This window comes from Canis lupus, chromosome 35 (assembly GCF_003254725.2).
Source record: "Canis lupus dingo isolate Sandy chromosome 35, ASM325472v2, whole genome shotgun sequence".
Taxonomy (NCBI): Eukaryota; Metazoa; Chordata; class Mammalia; order Carnivora; family Canidae; genus Canis; species Canis lupus.
This window is the reverse complement of record NC_064277.1, coordinates 24,018,908-24,040,184: the sequence shown is the minus strand read 5'-3', so window position 1 is coordinate 24,040,184 and position 21,277 is coordinate 24,018,908. Positions and strand designations below refer to the sequence as shown.

The following is a 21,277-nucleotide window of genomic DNA, read 5'->3' as shown; positions in this document are numbered from 1 at the left end:
AGCTGCTCTGACCCCAGTGCTGACTGATTACTGCTGACAACCCCTCCCAAGTTGACAAGCAGTCCTGCCCTCGCCTCCGACTCCCCTTCTGGCTCCAGTATGGCTCCCAATTCCAGCCTGGTTCTTGGTTCCAGGCTTCAACCTGGGTAGTAATCACATTCTTCTCAGGAGCAACCTTAGAATAAGGCTCATTTCCCAGAAGGTAAGGATGTTCTCAAACTCAAGCATAGGTTAGAAAGCAGATACTTGTAGGAGTGCCCATCTCCACCCCACCTGACGGCTTTCTGGAGAAATTCTAAGGATGTTTGAGCTCAGCTTGCTCATGACTGGATCCTAGCAGCTTCCGTGGAGATCCGGTGGTTTGAGCAAAATTTGTTTGTAGTGTGCCTGTCCTTTCAGGAGTTCAGTTAATACAATAAACGCTTCTTAAGGATGCATAAAATACATATGTATTCTACAGGACTCACAGGTTTTTTTTTTTTAAGATTTTATTTATTCACAAGAGAGAGAGAGAGAGAGGCAGAGAGACAGGCAGAGGGAGAAGCAGGCTTCATGAAGGGAGCGTGACGTGGGACTCAATCCCGGATCGACAGGATCACGCCTTGGGCCAAAGGCAGGTGCTAAAACGCTGAGCCACCCAGGGACCCCCCAGGACTCACAGTTTGCTGGCAGAATTTGGCTTGTTCACAGACATGCACAAGTTCTAACTGGCAGTTTTTGCATTTCAAGGGACCATCGAGTAGCACAGTTCTCACATAAGGCTGTTGTGAACCTGGTACACCTTATTTAGTTATTTTTATTCTCTAATTACAAAAGTAATTGGTGCATACATTCTCCTTGGAAAAGGTTAGAGGGTGTTCATCCTTACAAACCCTTTCTATGCATTTACACATTTGAAAATATGTGCAAGTGTATGGTTTTCATAACTGTTATATACTATTCGTGCATGCAAATTACATTTTTCATCTAATACATCAAAGGATCTTAACATGTCCGTGCATATAGATATCTTAGTATTTTGAACTGCTCTATAATTTTCCAGTGTATGAGTGAAACATAAGTTAATCATAACCCTATTGATAGATCTGTGGGTTGTTTTGAGTCTTTTCTGCTATAAACAATGCTAAGTAATGGATTTTTTTATTCAGAGTGCAAGAACTGTATCAGTGAGATAATTTTTTAGAAGTAGATTTACTGAGCTAAAGGATAGCTCCTTTTAAATCTCTAGAGCTATTGATAAATATTCTTAGAAGTTTATCGATTTACACCCTCAAAAGGAGAGTATGAGGTTTTGTTTTGCCATAGCCTATCCCAGAATGTCAGTAAATCATTTGATTTGTGCCAGTGGTATCTTATTTTGGTTTTATATTCAAATTATTGCTTAGAATCATCATATTTCTTCTTTGGGTGAACCATCATCTTATGTGTTTTTCTGGTTTACCTTTTGGACTGTTGGGATTTTTTTCCCCTTGATTTAAAAGCACCATTCATATATTAAGGAAATGATTACCTTTACCTATGTTTTGAGTCATGAGCTCTTCCCTCCACCCACTCACCCCTGCCACCTTTGCTGGTTACCATGGCACATGTTTGTAGGTGAATTAAATAATGCTATAATGCTTTGCTTTTATAAGTTTTGGATTTGTGTCATAATAGACAGACTTTTCCCTTTCTGTGATGATAATTATCTACTTCATAAAAAATTAATCATCTGGAGTTTATTTTTGTGTAATATAAGAGGTTAAGAATCAATGACACTGAGTGCTTGCTGTCAACCAAAAATGGTGCAAAAATGGTGCTAACATGGTATGGCAATTGAAACATGGCTATCCACTCAAGGACTACATATTCTAGTCCCTTTGCCCTACATGCATAGTCATTTGGCCTGTAATCAAGTACAGAATATAGCAGAAGTGATGTGTGTTACCTTATTGGCCAAGACCTTAAGAAGTTCTCTGTTCTGTCTGCCATCAAGACATATGCAACACAGGAACCCATTTAATACTATAAGTTGCCAGGAATCTGGGTCCTTGAACTATTGTAGTCAAGATGCCTAACACTGAGCAGGAACATCTACTGTGATTCTTTCATGAATGAGAAATATACTTGCATTGGAATAAGCCACTAAAATGTTGGGCTTTATTATTAAAGTGGCTAGTAAGGCTTTACCCATAAAGCATCCAATGAAGAAATAGCTGTCCCTAACCACTCATGTCTGTCATTTTATTCAGTGAGCAATACGCCAACTGTAAGTAAAAATGAAGTGTTAGTTCCATAGTGTCTGTAGAGTATCTGGAAGAAAGGTGGTTTATCAGTGGGTGACTTTCAGAGTCAAACACACGTTAAAGTGAGTATTCTATTCAGTGCACCTGTGTCATCCACAACACTAGACCAGACCGTGGCAGAATCTGAAAGTAAAAAGCAGAGGTATATCAAACCAATCCAGGCTTATTTTAATTCAACTGTTAATAATACTTCATTTAAAATAAGACATCCAAATTTAAATTAGGTGGTATACCAGGACAACAGTGGAAAATGAGTTTTGGCTGCTGGAGATAGAGTTAACAATCACATAGAAAACTTAATGACCTATACTAAGCAAAATAGGCTTCATTTCTAAATATTTTTTAAAAGATTTTATTTATTTATAAGAGAGAGAGAGAGAGAGAAGGCACAGACATAGGGAGAAGCAGGCTCCATGCTGGGAGCCTGACGTGGGACTCGATCCCGGGTCTCCAGGATCAGGCCCTGGACCCAAGGCAGTGCTAAACCGCTGAGCCACCGGGGCTGCCCTCATTTCTAAATATTAATGGATGATCAAAGATTATATCTGAGGAATACCTGCAGAAGGAACAGATGAGCTAATAAAATACCAAACATAAGTGAACAACAAATATTTGGTGATTAAGCTGAAGTTGAATTTAAAAATATTCAAGGATGACAGTATGTGCTGTCCAACATCAGCCAGATTTTTCAAATGCTTGACTCTTTGAAAAACTACTTTGAAAATCAATCTAGGTCCTACAATGGTATTGGACTAGTTTGTGAATGAATCCTCTATTTGTTCTTATTGCAATTTATTCAAAATCAGATGTGAATCCTTAATCAAGTGTTCAATGAAGGAAAGACCACAGAAACTTAAAGTTTTGAAACCTTTAGTAAATTGGAATTATTGAAAACAAAGTGTGCGAATAGGAAGCCATTGAATTTGTCACTACAAAGTGAGGAAGGAAATGGACAAATCAAACAAGAAGAGCTCAGACAGTGTACCTGATTTAATTTTGCAATTTTACAATTGTGCTTTGTAGTTTCTTAACCTGAGAGAAGAATTTTTTAATGAGCTTCCATTTGGGGATAAACTTACATTCTGTAATGAATGGAATGAAAGTGAAAAGACCTATTATTTTTCAGCATCTCAGGTTGGTTTGCCAAATATTCAAGATAATCAGATATAGTGAGAACTTATTTGATGAATTTTGTGTTATAAAATATTTGTCTAAGGGAGGAGGGGCAAGATGGTGGAAGAGTAGGGTCCCCAAGTCACCTGTCCCCACAAACTTACCTAGATAACTTTCAAATCATCCTGAAAACCTACGAATTCGGCCTGAGATTTAAAGAGAGAACAGGCTGGAATGCTATAGTGAGAAGAGTTCGCGCTTCTATCAAGGTAGGAAGACGGAAAAAATAAAGAAATAAAAACCACAATGAGATACCACCTCACACCAGTCAGAATGGGGAACATTAACAAGGCAGGAAACCACAAATGTTGGAGAGGATGCGGAGAAAAGGGAACCCTCTTGCACTGTTGGTGGGAATGGGAACTGGTGCAGCCACTCTGGAAAACTGTGTGGAGGTTCCTCAAAGAGTTAAAAATAGACCTGCCCTATGACCCAGCAATTGCACTGTTGGGGATTTACCCCAAAGATACAGATGCAGTGAAATGCCGGGACACCTGCACCCTGATGTTTCTAGCAGCAATGTCCACAATAGCCAAACTGTGGAAGGAGCCTCGGTGTCCATCGAAAGATGAATGGATAAAGAAGATGTGGTTTATGTATACAATGGAATATTACTCAGCCATTAGAAATGACAAATACCCACCATTTGCTTCAACGTGGATGGAACTGGAGGGTATTATGCTGAGTGAACTAAGTCAATCGGAGAAGGACAAACATTATATGTTCCCATAAGCACTGGGTGTTTTGCTCTATGTTGGCAAATCGAACTACAATAAAAAATATACACCCAAAAAAACCAAAAACCTTTAAAAACTTCAACTTATCAAAATACACCATTAAAAAATGCATATGAACCTCCAGTCTTGGAGAATAAAGAATAAGTTGTACTTTTACATAGTAATGAAATAGGAAGTACAATGAAAATAATATTCCATTTATATTATAATATATAAAATACTTGAACTCCAGGCAAAAATATCTACCAATGAAACAAAAGGAAAAAAATAATTGGAAAGTCATACCTTATGCTTGATTGTACAGAGTATAATAAAGATGACAACACTTCCTAATTTAGTAAAGATATTTTAATGTAAGACTAACTTTTCTCAGGATATTTTAAATAACATTTTAAAATGGGATTTCCAAGCCAAGGAAACATGCCTTTTTTTTAGTTTATTGACTATTTCTAATAGTGCATTTTTATCAGATTGTATTGTGGCAATCAGGAATTTTATAATTGGTGTTTGATTTGTTAGTGTATATCCAAACAAACCTTCAAAAAAAGGTTAAGAATACTGGGATAAAAATAAGGCCATGAGCAGCCCCAAATAGCATAACAAGAAACATAATCTTAAAAAATGTCCTGAAGATGTATGCTTTAGCTACTGATAAAACACACACCCCTATTACTGTTGAAAGTGCACTTTGTAACACTGGGTAGCCTAGCAGATACAATGCCTCAATTGTTTTTTTGTTTACTGAGGGTTTAGAACTGGAAACAAATGCGTAAGAAATGTGTGCAGAAAAATGGAAAGAAAACCCTATACAAATAACAAGATTAATCATGGATATGGAATCAAGATTGACATTCCAGAATGCTATGAAACCTGTTACTCCCACAATCACAGAAGCAATAGCAAAAGTTACCCACAAGCAACACAGTGGATGAGGAATTAACAAGGAAACAATGAACATAGATAGCAGCTGATGCAACAATAACATTTCGAACAGTGTTTTCTAATATTGCAGTGTACTGATCAAAATATATGAATGCCTGGTTATACACCATTAGTGGAATTTCACATTTTTCAGCTCTGCTTCGTAATTGGAATAACATCTTCTTTTTATTGGTTGAAGAACAAACATCCACAGTCTGAATGAAGCCCCGGGAAGAAATGATTTCATTTGATGATGAAACATTAATATCATACATAAAAAGTGGAAAGTTTGTTAAAAAGGAGGCAAACTGTTCATAAATGTATCCTTATCATTTACATTTTGTCTGTTTTCCATATATTGCACATACTCTCGTAACCAAAATTCTGTAAGATTTTTATCTACATAGTCACTGCTTTCCAAATCTGCCCGACATTTTTCCAGCTTTTGCCTAGCATCTTCATCCCAGTAGTCAAAAGTTTCAGTAACAATAACCATAACCCTTGGACCAAACTCTGAAAAATAATCTTCTTCTACATTAAAATATGGTGTGATGTAGGAATCATCACTTGCCAAATTTCGAAGGTCTAAACCTTCCTGTACTTGGAAACAACCATAAATACTAAATATGATGTACAAAATGTATATAAGCACTACAAAAAATTTGGACTCAGTGCGTGTGAGAAAAGGGCCAAAATAGTCTTGAAAGAACAAATTCATTGGATGGGTATCAGTTTCTTGTTCATGTGGGAGAGAATCACATGGGAGACCGCAGTATCTTTTTAATGAAAAACATTTTTGGTCAGGAGTTTCTGGCTTTTTCAACCAGTGTAGACAGACTATTTCTCTTTTACCATCCAGGGCCATAAATGCTCCAAAACAGGTGATGTTATAAAAATAACAAAAGAGCAAGGTTGTTCCTGTATAGATGCAAAAGTACTGTACAGACCTGAAAGAGGTCATAATCCCTGTATAGAAGGCCAAGACGTTGGAAATGGTGGTAATTGTTATAGACACTGCCACCTTGGAATAGACAGTGGACAGCCTCTGGCTCACGCTGTCCTTGGCGCTGGTCTTCTGCCAAGCAGAAATCATAATAAACATATCATCAACCCCAACACCTGTTTAAAAAAACAACAATCTTTATATGTATTAATATCTGTTAAAAATTAGACACATAAGCTCAAACCTTCCTCTCTGTCCATCTCTTAAGGTCTTATTTATCTTGCCCAGTCTGTGCTTTGGTACTACTTTCTCCGTTGCTTTCTCTGATTGCCTCTGAATCCACAACAGAATTCATCCCTTCCTCTGTGATAACTCTGTGCTTTGAACACACTCCCATTATCTGTACATAGCCCGGATACTCTACTCTGAGTCTTCATTTAGGGTGTTTTATTTTAGTTTTTTAAAAAGATTTTATTTTACTGATTTGACACACAGAGAGAGAGAGAGAGAGAGCCAGCCACAAGCAGCAGAGTGGCAGACAGAGCAAAGCGGTATTAGCAATGGATTTTGATTCCACCTGGAATACTTGAGGGACCATTTTCTCTCATAAACCGTTTTACACAGATGCACAAACACATCAAGCCAACATTCTGTTGCTTGAGACAGAAGCTGGACTCAACTGTTCTACCGTTAGCATCTAAGTATCAATATGGAATGATCTGAGAGACGCCACGTAGTTCACACACACACACACACACACATCGTTTTCCCACTAGCCTGTTTTTGATACCCAGAATTGTTATCATTCAAACTTACTTTCCCAGGTTAAGGTATTGTTATTAAAATGCAAGTACTCTTGAGATCAGACATATGCACCAAAAATACATCTTAAGAATCCTTTACGTACTAATGCCTACTAGGTAATTCTTTTCCACAAGGATGTTTCATGACTGGCTTGGAATAGAGGACAGAACATTTGAGGACTTTGAAATCAGCACTGAAAACCAGGAAAGGAAAACTAGAAAGAAGGAAGGGGATTAGCAAGGACAGCATGAGATGTCACAGATAAATTTCACCTCCTCAAGCTTTCTACTGGAGTTGACACTACTTTCACTCATGTATATTGATACAAACTCAATAAAATAGACAAGTAATATATAAAGTGGAATAAAATCCTGATCTTAATTTCAGTTTGGAGGGATCTTCTCTCCATGGGAGGGTACTAGGAATTGCAACTTTGCCTTTGATCAGATGTTCTATAGGTATGATCAAGAAAGTAGAAGGATCTAAAGTAACACAAGTCTATATAGTCTGTCATAAACTGCATCCTGACATTCCACAGCTACTGGCTTCGAGGATTTCATTTGTACTTAGCTGGACCAAAGGGAAGAATCAGAAGCACTAAGGACCAAGAATGAACTCATGGTATTTATTAGGTATTTAAAAATTAGTTTTATTATAGAACCTTATTCAGAAATTGTCCTCGCACATTCCTTGCTTGAGTTGCTTAAATCACACACACACACACACACACACACACACAGAGTCATTCACACTCCTATGAATACACAGACTATAGGATACTGGTTTACATTAAATCAATTATATACACTTTAACTATAGTTTTTAATGGCTGTGGGGAATAGTGAGTGACCAAAAATCCCCCAAAATAATATTTTGGATTTTTGGTGTGTGTGTGTGTGTGTGTGTGTGTGTGTGTGTGAACTGCCTGTTCATGTCCCTTGTCTGTATATTCCCATTTGGGGTACTAGATTTTGCCACCTCTAAAGATACATAATTCAATTTGATTTTCTTCTTTCCTGTCACCTCATTTTGGATCCATAGAGCCACCTAAATGTAATTATTTTGCTTAATCTAACATTAACTCCTTCCCTTATCTACCCCACACCCTCACATACACAATGTGTAGTGTCATGTTTTGTTTTACTCACCTAGAATAAGAAATGGTGAATTTGCAACTATGGTTACAAATGGCACCCCAATATACAACATCAGGCCAAAGCCGCTCACCACTGCCAAGGCAGCAGAAATCACCCCAAAGGCTGCAGCCCACATTTTGTTTTGTACACAGTTACACCTGTAAATTTGGAGGGAAAAATCATGGGATTTGTGGTGGTAGCTTCCATACTGAAATTCCATCAGTTTATAACATTCTCGACTTGGACACCTCTTCATAAAGCCCTTGGGCAATAATTCCCATAATTGTCTAATGGAGACCTTTAATTCCTGGGCACTATCCCAGACCACGTGGGAAAAAGCAGAGAGGGAACAGAAAAGTTGTCTATACTTTTACCAAACTTCCTGGGTGATTCTTCTGCGACTGAGCAAGCACTACTCCACTGACTGGCAGTGCAGAACCACAAAGATATATGAAATCACTTCAGATGGTTAATTCCTCACTGCTCTTCAAAAGGTGTAAATGGAACACAACAGCAGAGAGGACAAGCCAAAGCAGAGAGAGTACCCCAAAACCACAACATTACATATTAAAATATTGACAACAATCTCTGCTTTTATATTTCACTTGTTTCTTAACTGCTTTAAAACAAATCACTGATCCTTGTCTCTAGACATTGTTAGGAAGAGAAAGTAAGTTTGGATTGAAAACTAGGAGAGTCAACTATGGAAATGGAAGCACTGATTCTTTTTTTTTTTTTAATTTTTTTTAAATTTATTTATGATAGTCAGAGAGAGAGAGAGAGAGAGGGGGGCAGAGACACAGGCGGAGGGAGAAGCAGGCTCCATGCACTGGGAGCCTGACGTGGGATTCGATCCCGGGTCTCCAGGATCGCGCCCTGGGCCAAAGGCAGGCGCTAAACCGCTGCGCCACCCAGGGATCCCGGAAGCACTGATTCTAATACAGCAAGAACATGACCAAAGACCTTTTACTATAGTAACAGTAAAATAATGAAACTTTCTTATTATGAAAAGATTTTCTACACCATAATCATGGTTCACCTTTTTTCAACACACTAGTGCTAGGAGTTAAATTCAGGGCCCCAAATAAACCATACAGACAAAATTCCAGCAAAAGTAAATTGCTTTTGGGGTGCCTGGGTGGCTCAGTCAGTTGGGTGTCTACCTTCATTTCAGGTCATGATCCTGGGGTCCTGGGATTGAGCCCCACATTGGGCTCCCTGCTTTGTGCAGAAATTCCTTCTCCCTTTGACCCTACTCCCTGCTTTGCTCTCTGTCAAATAAATAAAATCTTCAAAAAGTAAATTGCTTTGTTAGAATAAAATTTGATAATGAATACTTTTTAAAAAAATACTGGTTTATAGCAGTTTAAAATATGAAATAACAAAGATGAACTTCGAAATCAGAAAGATTAATGAGGATAAATGTTACATATAACACATTTAAGTTTCTGGTTTTTCAAGTTTCTGGGTTTTTTGGTGTAAATTTTTCAGAGGATAGGGAAGTATGACTTTACTTTGATTAGTTGCTGAGTTGACTTTCTCTCAGTGACCTTTATTTTAATGTTCAATAGACAATGGAAGAAAAGATTTGGAAGTGGAACACTGTATTCTACTCCCCAAGAAGGATTTTGTTTTAAGCAGTTTATCAAAATGACTTGGAAGAGTTTTAGAACTTTGGAATTCCTGGAATCCAGCCATGCAGATCCTGATTCAGTAGGTTTATAGTGAAGCTGCAGAATCTGTATGTCTAAAACTTTCCTCATATGATTCCAGTGCTCAGGCCAATTTAGGGACTACCGGCAGAAAAATGGCCGATCTTCTGAAATTCTTATTCACTGAGCAGGGAAGGGGTAAATTAGAAATTATTGCTCTTAGAAAACAACCTGTATGTTTGGTGAGAGATCCACATCTTCCTTGAAAGTTAATGATGTCTCCCATGAGTAAACAATAGTTTACAGTTTATTTGAGCAGGGAAAGATTTTCCAGATTGTTTCAGAAATATTTGGTATAAGTTTTATAATTTCCAAAATGCTACACAATTTTGAAACAGTCTAGAAGCTCAATAGACCACTACTTACTATAGAATGAGGTTCACATTAGAGCATAAATTTGATGAAGTCTTACTATTGTTCATATAACTTCATTATGAAGACAATAAGTATAAACCCTAAAAATGGGCAGCCCCGCAATTGGAGAAGGACAGTGTATGTTCTCATTCATTTGGGGAATATAAATAATAGTGAAAGGGAATATAAGGGAAGGGAGAAGAAATGTGTGGGAAATATCAGAAAGGGAGACAGAACATAAAGACTCCTAACTCTGGGAAACGAACTAGGGGTGGTGGAAGGGGAGGAAGGCAGGGGGTGGGGGTGAATGGGTGACGGGCACTGAGGGGGGCACTTGACGGGATGAGCACTGGGTGTTATTCTGTATGTTGGTAAATTGAACACCAATAAAAAATAAATTTATTAAAAGAAAAATGGGCAGCTCCCGTGGCTCAGTGGTGTAGTGCTGCCTTCGGCCCAGGGCCTGATCCTGGAGACCCAGGATGGAGACCCACATCAGGCTCCCTGCATGGGGCCTGCTTCTCCCTCTGCCTGTGTCTCTTCCCCTGTGTGTGTGTGTGTGTGTGTGTGATGAATAAATAAAATCTTTAAAAAAAATAAACCCTAAAATGTGTTCAAATAAAGGCTCTATGGGAGGCAAATGAGTGTATGCAAGGAATAACCTTCATATACAGGTATATGAGACAAGTAGAATGGCCAGTGTCTTTGGGACTGTCTAAGGTCCTGCCCAGAACATAGACAAGAGATTTTCAGTGATAACAGAGAGGTAGGTAGGAGTGCGAGATGTCCAAGAAACTTAACACACTCACAGAAGAATCAGTTTTATTTTTGAGCCCAGAGAAGGCACATATTGAAGCATCATGGCAGCATCTGTGTTTTAAGAAATTTCCTGCTCCCTTTCCTCTTCTCCTTGGGCATGCTCCAACCCAGAAGTCAGCTTAGCAAGACGGGAAGTAGGAAGAGAAATGATAGAAGAGGGCTGGTGAGTCCCTTTTTTTCTCCATAAAGGACTATCATAAGCAGCATGCTCCAGCTAAGAGTGCTGGGGTGGGGGTGGGGGGGGAATCCTTAGCTTCAAATCAATTTATCACTTTTGTTTATTACATGGACATGGATACGGACATTTTAATTTTGACTGGAGGATTTAGTCTTATCTAAGAATGATCACAAAAGTCACAGGGCCTACCTGAGTTTTTATGGGGCAGAGGAAGAGCTTGCTTTACCTACAAGACTCAACGGGAACAAAGGGAGACAAAAATAAAGTTGCTTTATGCTTATACCTCATGAGTTCTAGTGTTCAGTATGTTGGTTAGATAAACATAAAGCCTTCAAAGAGAAAGAAATATAAATCATTTTATAATTGCCTTTGGTACAAGATTTTCTGTATTACTGTCCATAATCATGTGTAAAGATAAGCAGGAATTGAAATTTGTATCTTCAGAACCAACTAGCTAGTAGAAAAATTTTTGACAAGCCAGTTGTTGGTGCCTTATAGATTCCATGCTAGGTTAACTTTATTTTTTCCTCTACTGACTTTAACAAGATTGAATTTTGTCTTTTCCCCTCCCCATAGTTCTTTCCTCCTTCCCTCCTACCCTTACTTCTAGTTTTTTAGTTTGTTTGTTTTCTACAGGATGTGGGCTATTGTTCCAGAAAAACAAAGTTGTGAGGTAGTTTATTGACTCTTAAGAGGTACCCATTGTGTTTAATTCCCTTCACCAACAGAAGCCTCATTTTTCCCTTAAAATCTAGAGTTGAATGACATCATTTGTTCCTAAACCAACCTACACATGATAATGAACTAGAGAAGTTTTTGAAATGTTAATTTTCAAATTAAACCCCCAGAGACTTGATTCAGTAGGTCAGCGCCTTGGAATATATGGGTTTAAAGTGACTTTCCTGTGAGAATCACTGTAGTGATACAATCTATGGGACTTTGCTGATATTTTTCATATTCTAGCTTTCTGATCACAAGAACCTGAACTAACCCTAATGCTTAGATAACAATTTTTAAGTGCTTGCAAGGTAAACCCCACTCCAGAACAATGGAGATACTTAAATAAATTAGAGATTAATTTTTTTTATATAGTTAAAAGTACCAGTTCAAACTTATAATAGAAATAAGGACTTCTTGCTTAGTTCTATCTCAAAATCTGCCTCCAAATGGGATAACTAGTCATAATTGGCACATATAAGGTAAAAAACATATGCCAAATCAAACAAAACTGGCCACAATTTATTTCTTTTTGCTATTCTATCTGCACACTATTGCTAATGGGGAAAAAAGTAAAAAAAATAAGAGTTTAGTGCTGGACATCAACAAAACCTATAGTAGAAATTTCCCAAGTCTCATCACCCTGCCCCACCCCCAGAAATATAGAAAAGCAAGCCTATATTTTTCAGAATTCTGTGAACTCTGGAAAATAGTGAAAAGCTTACAACAGCTAAGCGAGTGTCAAATAAAAGAAAAGGTGGTGGGGGAGCACTTCAACATAGTAAGAAGGTTTTATAGTGATTTTACATGCCCATCTCTCTCCCTCTCCATTGTGGTAGAAGTCTTAAAGTCATAGCGACCATAACGTGGCAAATGTGTTAAAGTGGCTACAGTCTCAGGGTGGCAATAGCATTGAGGCAGCAGCAGTCTTAAAGTGGTAACAGCTCATGTTACCAGTATGGAACCAATGCCCTGTTTCTGGAGGAAGCAGAAAAAATCGTATTCCTAAAATATTTTATATGTCTGTTCTAACATATCTGGAGGTTACTTGAAGGACTGATGCAAAAACACTCCTCTGTTTTGTCGAATGCTCAGGTTTAGAAACCTGGAAATACCACAAGTTGAATGAACAAACTTCAAGTCATAAAGAAATTATAGCTCAAAAATATAAAAGACTGCCTATGACTAAAGATGAGTAGCATTTCTCTGGGGATTTAGGATATCCAAAAGCGCTCAAGTATACTGGGGAATTCAGAAAGTTATCCAGGGAAAGGTGTATGCTCAGAAAAAATCTGGGAAGATCCCAGGCTTCCACCTAGGACTGATTCTGAGGCATACTGTAAGCCTTGCTAAATGTTGAAGGAGGGTCAAGGCACAGAAACACTTTGCAGAAACTGGGAGAGCTCCTGGCATCCAGGGAAATCTGTGTCAAGACACTAGCTAAATATGAGCTAAGGTACAGAAATACCAGTGACTTCAAAAACAAGAATTACAGTCTTTGTGATAATAGTTTGGGAAAATCACTAAGAAAATGGATTATTATAGGGCAGTCCGTGGCTCAGCGGTTTAGTGCCGCCTTTGGCCCAGGGCCTGATCCTAGAGACCTGGGATTGAGTCCCACATCAGGCTCCCTGTGTGGAGCCTGCTTCTCCATCTGCCTGTGTCTCTGCCTCTCTCTCTCTGCATCTCTGTGTCTCTCATGAATAAATATTAAAAAAAAAGAAAATGGATTATTACAGCCTTAAATAAACACACTGAAAAACAACAGAAAACTCTAAGGAAAGGGGGATCTAATTTCTAGTTACTACATTATGATAGCTAAATGTTCAGTTTTCAACAACAAAAATCACAAGGTATATGAAGAAAGAAAAGTATGAGTCAAAATATGTATGAAACAAAATAAATCAATAGAAATCATCCTTGAGGAAAGACAGAGATAGGACCTACTAGATAAAGACTATAAACACTGTTCTTAATAAGGTAATAAGAAAAATAACATTTGAGGAGAATGATAAATAAAGAGAAGGGAAATTTTTAAAGGAACTGAACAGAAACTCTGGAACTAAAAAGTACAATAACTAAAATTACAAAAAACAAAAACAAAACCCTAGAGGTGATCAACAGCATATCTAATAGGCAGAAAAATCAGTGAACTTGAAGATAGGACAAGAAAAATTAGGGAGCCTAAGAGGCAGAAAGAAAAAAAGTTGAAGGAAAGTGAAAAGAAAAAAAAATATTAATAAAAAAAATAAAAAGTTAAAAAAAAAGTGAAAAGAGCCTCAGAGACTGTGGGATACCAGCCAGTAGATAAACATACACATTATGAGAGTTCCAGAAGAAGAGAGAGGAAAGGGGGCAGGAAGAATATTTGAAGAAATAACAACGAAAAACTTCTCAAATTTGATAGAGGACATGAAGCTATAAATACAAGAAGCTTAATGAACCCCAAATAGGAGAAACTCAAAAAGACCCAGACTGAGACACATTATAATCAAACTGTTGAGAGCCAAAGGCAAAGAGAGTTCTTGGAAGCAGTAAGAGAGGAGCAACTCAGCACAATAAGGGATCTTTAGTAAAAGTAAGAGCTGATTGCTGGAATATATGAAAACCACAAACACACATGCACTGACAATAGAAACCATGGAGGCAAAGGGACAGGGGAAGATTTAAAGTGTTAAAAGAAAAAAAAAATCTATCAACTGAAAATTCTATACCCATAAAAACTGTCCTTCAAAAAATGAAGGAGAAATTAAGGCACTCCCAGATAAACAAGAGGTGAGGGGGCTTGTTACCATTCAATCTGCCCTATATTAAATGGTAGAGGGAGTCCTTCAGATTGAAGTGAAAGAACAATAAAAAGTAATTCTAAGTTATATGAGGAAATATAGGTCTTAGTCAAATATAACAGCAAAGTATTATTACATTTTTTGTTTATAGCCCTTATTTTATAGCCTACGGAATTCAGAACATAAAAAAATTATAAACTTATATTATGGGCATATAGTATATAAAAATGTAATTTATGACAACATAAGAGAGGGACAGAGATGCATAGAAGCAGTGTTTGTGTGTGTGCGCGTGTGTGTGTGTGTGCATGCATGTGTGTTTTTAAGATTTATTTTATCTGAATGGGTGAGAGGGGGAGAGGGAGAGAATCTTCAAGAAGACTCCACACTGAACACAGAGCCCAATATGGAGCTCAGTCTCAACACCCATGAGATCATGACCTGAGTCAGACACTTAACCAACTGAGCCACCCAGGTGCCCCCCACCATTTGTGTGTTTTTTAAGTTAACTTGGTATCCATTTAAAATAGACTTATAAATTTAGAATTATATGAATCTCCATGGTAACCACAAAGAAAATCTCACAGAATCATGACAAAAGGAAATGAGAAGAGAATCAAACAGCTCACTAGGAAAATAGAAATTAAACATTCAAGAGGCATAATGGATGAAACGAGGGACAAAAAGCTGTAAGATATACAGAATACAAATAGCAAAATAGCAGAAGTCCTTCCTTGGCAGTTTTTTATTTTTTTTAGATGTAAATGGATTGAACTCTCCAATAAAAATATAGAGATTGACAGAATGGTTAAAATACATGATTCAACTATATGGTGTCTCCAAGAGACTCACTTTAGATCTAAACAGATTGAAAAGTTAAGGATGGAGAAAGATGTTCCACATGAATAGTAACCAAAAGACAGCAAGGGTGGATATATTGATATAGGACAAAATAGACTTTATTCTTAAAATGTGTAAAAGAGACAAAGAAGGGGGTCCCTGGGTGGCTCAGTCAGTTAAGCACCTGCCTTTGACTCAGGACAGGATCCTGGGGTCCTGGGATTGAACCCCATGTCAGACTCCCTGCTGTCTTCCTCTGCCTCTCCCCTTCCCCTGGGCTTGTGCTGTTCTCTCAAATAAATAAAAACTTTTTAAAAAAAGAGACAAGTAAGGATATTATATATTGATAAGAAGACTAATTCATCAAGAATATATAAAAACCACAAACACACATGCACTGCCAATAGAGACCCAAAATACATGAAGCAAATATTGACACACTTGTAGAGAGAAATAGATAGCTCTACAATATTGGCTGGAGAATTCAATATACTACTTTCAATAATGGATAAAATATTTAGGCAGATAATCTATAAAGAAAGAAAAGAAATGGACAACACTATAAATCAGTTAGACCTTGCAGAGTTATATAGAACACTCAACCCAACAATAGCAGAATATACATTATTCTCAAGTGCACATGAAACATTCTGTGGAATAGATCATGTGTTAGGTTACAAAACAAGTCTGAAAATGTAAAAATATTGAAATTACAAGTATCTTTTCAACCAACAATGGAATGAAGCTTCAAATAGAGGGAAAACTGGATAATTCAAAATATATGGAAATTAAACAACTCACTATTAATAACTAATGGGCCAAAGAATAAATCACATAGGGAATTAGAAAATACTTAGCTACAGATGAAAATAAATACACAGCATACCCTAACTTATGGGATGTAGCAACACCAGTGCTCACAGATAAATTCACATATTAAAAAAGAAAAAAGTTCTTAAATCATCTTATGCTACTAGACATCTTGTAGAAATAGAAACAAAACAAAACAAAACCCAAAGATAACAGAAGGAAGGAAATGAAAAGATCAGAATAGAGAAAAATAAAATTGAGAATAAAAAACAATGGAGAACCAGTAAAACTAAAAGTTGGTTATTTTAAAAAATCAGCAAATTGACAAACCTTCATATAGAGTGACAAAGAAAAAAGAAGATACAAATAACTAAATCAGATATGAAAGTGAAGACATTACTGACCTTAGAGAACTTGAAAGGATTATAAAAAATACTATAGACAACTTACACCAACAAATTAGATAACCTAGATGAAATGCACAAATTTCTAGAAATACAAATGACCTAAACTGACTCAAGATAAAACAGAAAATCTTAAAAAAAAACAAAAAAAACAAAAAAAACAGAAAATCTTGACATGTAACAAGTGAAAAGATTGAATCAGTAATCAGAAACCTCCCAACAAAGAAAAGTCCAAGACCAGATGACTTCACTGGTAAATTTTACTAAACACAAAAGGAGAATTATCACCAATCCTTCCAAAAAATTGAAAAGGAAGGAATACTTCCTAACTCATTCTATGAGGCCAGCATTACAGTAATACCAATTCCAGACAAACACTAAAAGAAACTACAAATCAATATCTCTTTTGAATATGGATGCAAATATCCTTAATAAAATTCTAGCAAAGCCAATTCAATAGCACATCGAAGGGATCATGAACAAGTGGGATTTATTCCAGGAATGCGAGAATGAGTCAACATGGGAAAATCAATGTAATATAGCACCCTAATAGAACAAAAGTTTAAAAACCACACGATCATCTCCATAGATGCAGAAAAGGCATTTGACAAGATCCAATACCCATATGATAAAAACACTAAAAAAACAAGGAATAGAAGGTAACTTCCTCAAAATGATAGGGGCATTTATGAAAACTGCATGGCTAATGTTATACTCAATAGTGAAAGACAAAGATTTCCCTCTAAAATTGGGAACAAGATAAAGATGCCCACCTTCACCAATGGCATTCAACACTGAAGTAGAAGTGCTAGCCAGATAAATTATATAAGAAATAGAAATAAAAGGAATTCAATTCCTTTTTACAGATTATATGATTCTATCCATGAATGTTCCAAAGAATCCACAATAAAACTAATAGAGTTAATAAACAAATTGAGCAAAGCTGCTCAAGATCAACACAGAAAAATCAGTTGTGTTTATCTATGTGCAATGAACAATTAAAAAATGAAAGAAAGCAATTCCACTTAAATAGTGTCTAAAAGAATAAAATACTTAGAAATAAATTTAATAAACCAAAGAGGTGAAAGACTTTTTTTTTTTTTTAAAAAAAAGGTTTATTTCTCTATTTGAGAGAGAGAGAGAAAGAGAGCGTAGGGGGGGGCGGGGAGAGAGAAAGAGGGAGAGAGAGAATCTTAAGTACGTGCCATGCCTAGCACTGAGCCCAATTTGGTGCTTGATCTACGACCCTGAGGATAACTGTGACCTGAGCTGAAACTAAGTGCTGGACACTCAACCAACTGATCCACCCAGGCACCCCTACAAATCATATATTTGATAAGGGTTTAATATTCCAAAACACACAAGCTACTCATCAATAACAGGACTCAACAACAAAAAGACAACGACCCAATTAAAAATGGGCAAAGGACTTACATAGACTTCTCTCCAAAGAAGATGGGCAAATGGCCAATAAGCACAGGAAGACCCACAACATTATTAGTTGAGTACTTTGCCACTACTTTGCCATTGCTAAGATGGCTTTAATCAATAAAACAAAAAGTAACAAGTGTTGGTGAGGATGTGGAGAAACTGGAACCCTTATACATTGCTTGGTAAGATATAAAATGAGGTAGCCTTCATGGAAAGCAGTGTGGCGGTTCTTCAAAGAACTAAAAACAGAATTATCATATAACTCACCAATTCAACTCCTACGTATATATTAAAAATAATTTAAAATAGGAGCTCAAACAAATATTTGTACACCAGTATTCATTACAACATTATTCACAATAGCCAAAAGGAGGAAACATTCCAAGTGCCCATCAACAGATAAGTGGATAAACAGTGCTGTATGTATATATATGTGTATATACATATATATGATGAATTATTAGTCATAAAAAGGAATGTTTTTATACATGCTACATCATAGTTGAACCTTGAAAACATTAGGCTAAGTGAAATAAGCCAGTCACTAAAGAACAAATATTGTATGATTCCATTTATAGAAATCTCTAGAATAGGCAAATTCATAGGGATAAAAGGTAGAGAAAGATTAACTGGGACTGGGAGGCGGATGCCATGGAGGGTTACTGCCTAATGCTCACACAAATTCTGTTTGGGGTGATGGAAAATACTTAGAAACAGATAGTTGTGATGGCTGCACAACAGCGTGAATGTAATTGATACCACCGAATTGTACACTTAAAAATGATTGAAATGGCATATTCTATATCTTTTTTATGTATTTTCCCACACACAAAGATTTTTTAAAAAGAGTTAAAAACCAGTAATAAAACTGTTTATCTGTAGCATTATGTGATTGCAAATAATATGATTAGAAGGTATGCCGCATGAAACAAGGGGATCACTGTCATAGAGGTTGCTTCAAACTCCAGTTGTCTAGAAAGTGATGTAAAGTAGACCATCTGCCAAAAAATATACTCCAATAACTTTTAATTCCAATATGTGTGAGTTACAAACACTATTGAAATGCTATCACTTATTGATTGAAATGTTAAAATTTAGTAAAAGATCAAAGAAAGTGAATTATGACTTTAGAATAAAGACAATATGGATTTGCTCTTCCCACAAATCTGGCCTGCTTTCCAGTTTCTTGCAAAAACCCAAAGTTGAAAACTCCTGAGTTCTCAGTTCCTCCGAACTCAAAATCTGAGTTCTATATAAGACTATGAATCATTAATAACTACAGAAATTGTCACTTTTTCTAAGTTTTTATTAGGCTGTTGTCTATCTAATTGCATTGATATTTCAGAAAGATCTGGTATTCAGATCTTTTTTTCCTAGTAGTTGTCTCACTTTGATCAGGCTTACTCACAAGTATTAGTAGGCTTGCTGGCCCAACAATTACAGAGTAGCTAGCGTGTACCTGGCACTATGCTATAACTTACTTGGAAAATGCTGAGCTAGTTATTTTTTCAAAGACACCATGGAGCTTCTGCTTAAAGGTTAGTTTCTGAATTTTTTTTAAAAAAATTAATTGATTGATTTATTCATGAGAAGACACAGGGAGAGAGGCAGAGACATAGGCAGAGGGAGAAGCAGGCTCCCTGTGGGGAGCCTGGTGTGGACTCCATCCAGGGACCCTGGGATCATGATCTGAGCCAAAGGCAGATGCTCAACCACTGAGCCACTCAGGTGTCTATGTTTTTGCATCTTAGTGAACTTCAAACTAGTTTTAGGAGGCTCCCCCAAACAGCAAAGACTTTAACAAAGAGTAGGAATTTCAACATAATTTGACTCGAAAACCTGATAGTCGATGCCTGTACCGAACATACCGGACCTTGAGGATATGGGATTCGTGTTTTCCACCAGATTATTACTAAGGAGTTAAGATTTGTGGCATCCTTTGATGTGTGAGATTAAGGAAGTTGGATTAAGTACCGTAATGGAGTAGAGCACTCCGTGCTTCAGGTCAAGGGCTCCACTGAATTATCAGGAGTGCCACTGCTATGGTCCTCAGAAAAAGTGTTATTATCCCTCCCACGTTTCCCTGGCCTCCCTATAAAACCCAGCCACCAGGTACCTGATCTTCTTCGAGGCCAAACTCTTTTCAATGTTGGTAGATTGGTTCAGGAAATGGATCAACCACATCTTGCTAAGCTCATTGTCCTTCACATCCTCAGTTTTCAGGTAGTACAGTAGCCGCATGGCTTTGGCTTTCACGAGTAATTGGTTCCTTCCCATCCTCTTGCCTAAAAACGTTCCTCCAATGGTGCCGGCCGGGTAGATGGGCTGACCCGATAGGTTGAAGACGGGAAAGTGATGTTTGTCAGGTCGAGGTCCTTGTTCTTGCGCCAGGCGGACAGGAGCGGGGTGGAGGGCACGCAGGCGCCCTGGTGTTCAGCGCACACCCCATCGTAGCCAATCTGGGTCCCGTTTTCCTCGGCCACATACAGATCCTGCACCACAGTGTCCAATGTACTAATTTCTTCCAAGATTTCTTGTTGCAGCAGCGAGGCAGTGCCGGAAACCACTAGGGTGGAGACAAAATTGACCCCGGTGCTCTTCCTGGAGTTGGAGAATCCGTGAGAGTCGTTGGCGGTGAAATGCCCCTGCACAAAGCGCCGCTCAGCCTTGGCCGGGCTCCCCATGGGGGTGCACTGCTCCTCGAGGTTTCCTTCGGTATCGCTGGGCAAGTAACGCAAGCCTGTGCCCAGAGCGGCCCTCGGCAGCATGGGCACCAGCAGGGAGATGCAGGGCTGCGAGCCCACCTCCCGCCCCAGCCCTCCGAGGGCGCGGCTGACGGGCGCCTCCGGGCAGGCGGTGTGGCAGGGGGTCTCGCGGACGGCTGCCTAGGGGAGGCCGCAGACTTGGACGCTCCGCACTGTCCCCGACTGTGGAGGAGACGCCTCGAGGGGCCCTGTGCGCTCTCCCGAAGCCCAGTCAAGCTTGGGTTCCTGTCCCTGACTTGGCTTGGAGGCGGGGAGCGGCTCTACCCGGGACCCCGCGCCCACGTCCCGCGGCGGCTGTGCCGGGTGTCGGCCCGGGATGGGCCTCGGCTTCCCGCCTGGCCTCAGGCTGCGGCTCCGGCTGCGGCTCCTGCTTCTCGGCCCTGGCCTCGGGCTCCCCCTTCGCCTCCATCTCCCGCCAGGCGTCGGGCGCAACCTTGGAGAGACTGAGGCTCATTTCCGGGA

General features: G+C 38.3%; 3 protein-coding genes across 4 annotated transcripts in view; 1 reads left to right on the top strand and 2 right to left on the bottom strand.

The window, feature by feature from the left end:
* Positions 1–21,277, top strand: part of SLC17A2 (solute carrier family 17 member 2) — an 80,188-nt gene that overhangs the window by 5,452 nt on the left and 53,459 nt on the right. The window lies entirely within an intron of this gene.
* On the bottom strand, positions 5,275–8,135 carry LOC112674599 (patched domain-containing protein 3). The gene is made up of 2 exons (XM_049106022.1): positions 8,012–8,135; positions 5,275–6,235 (listed from the first exon to the last, which is right to left on the bottom strand). The coding sequence occupies exons 1-2, from the start codon at positions 8,133–8,135 to the stop codon at positions 5,409–5,411; spliced, it is 951 nt and encodes a 316-aa protein (XP_048961979.1). The 3' UTR covers positions 5,275–5,408.
* Positions 19,615–21,269, bottom strand: LOC125754393 (patched domain-containing protein 3-like). Its single transcript, XM_049106021.1, is given in 3 exon segments — positions 19,615–20,395; positions 20,398–20,935; positions 21,087–21,269. Coding segments are annotated over 3 exon segments (1,002 nt in total). The 3' UTR covers positions 19,615–20,114.

Excerpts from the sequence above, each read along its gene's own strand:
- LOC112674599 (XM_049106022.1), bottom strand. The coding sequence starts at position 8,135 with ATGTGGGCTGCAGCCTTTGGGGTGATTTCTGCTGCCTTGGCAGTGGTG. Across the intron at positions 6,236-8,011 it reads TTCACCATTTCTTATTCTAG|GTGTTGGGGTTGATGATATG; the intron begins GTGAGTAAAACA and ends TTTTTTAAACAG.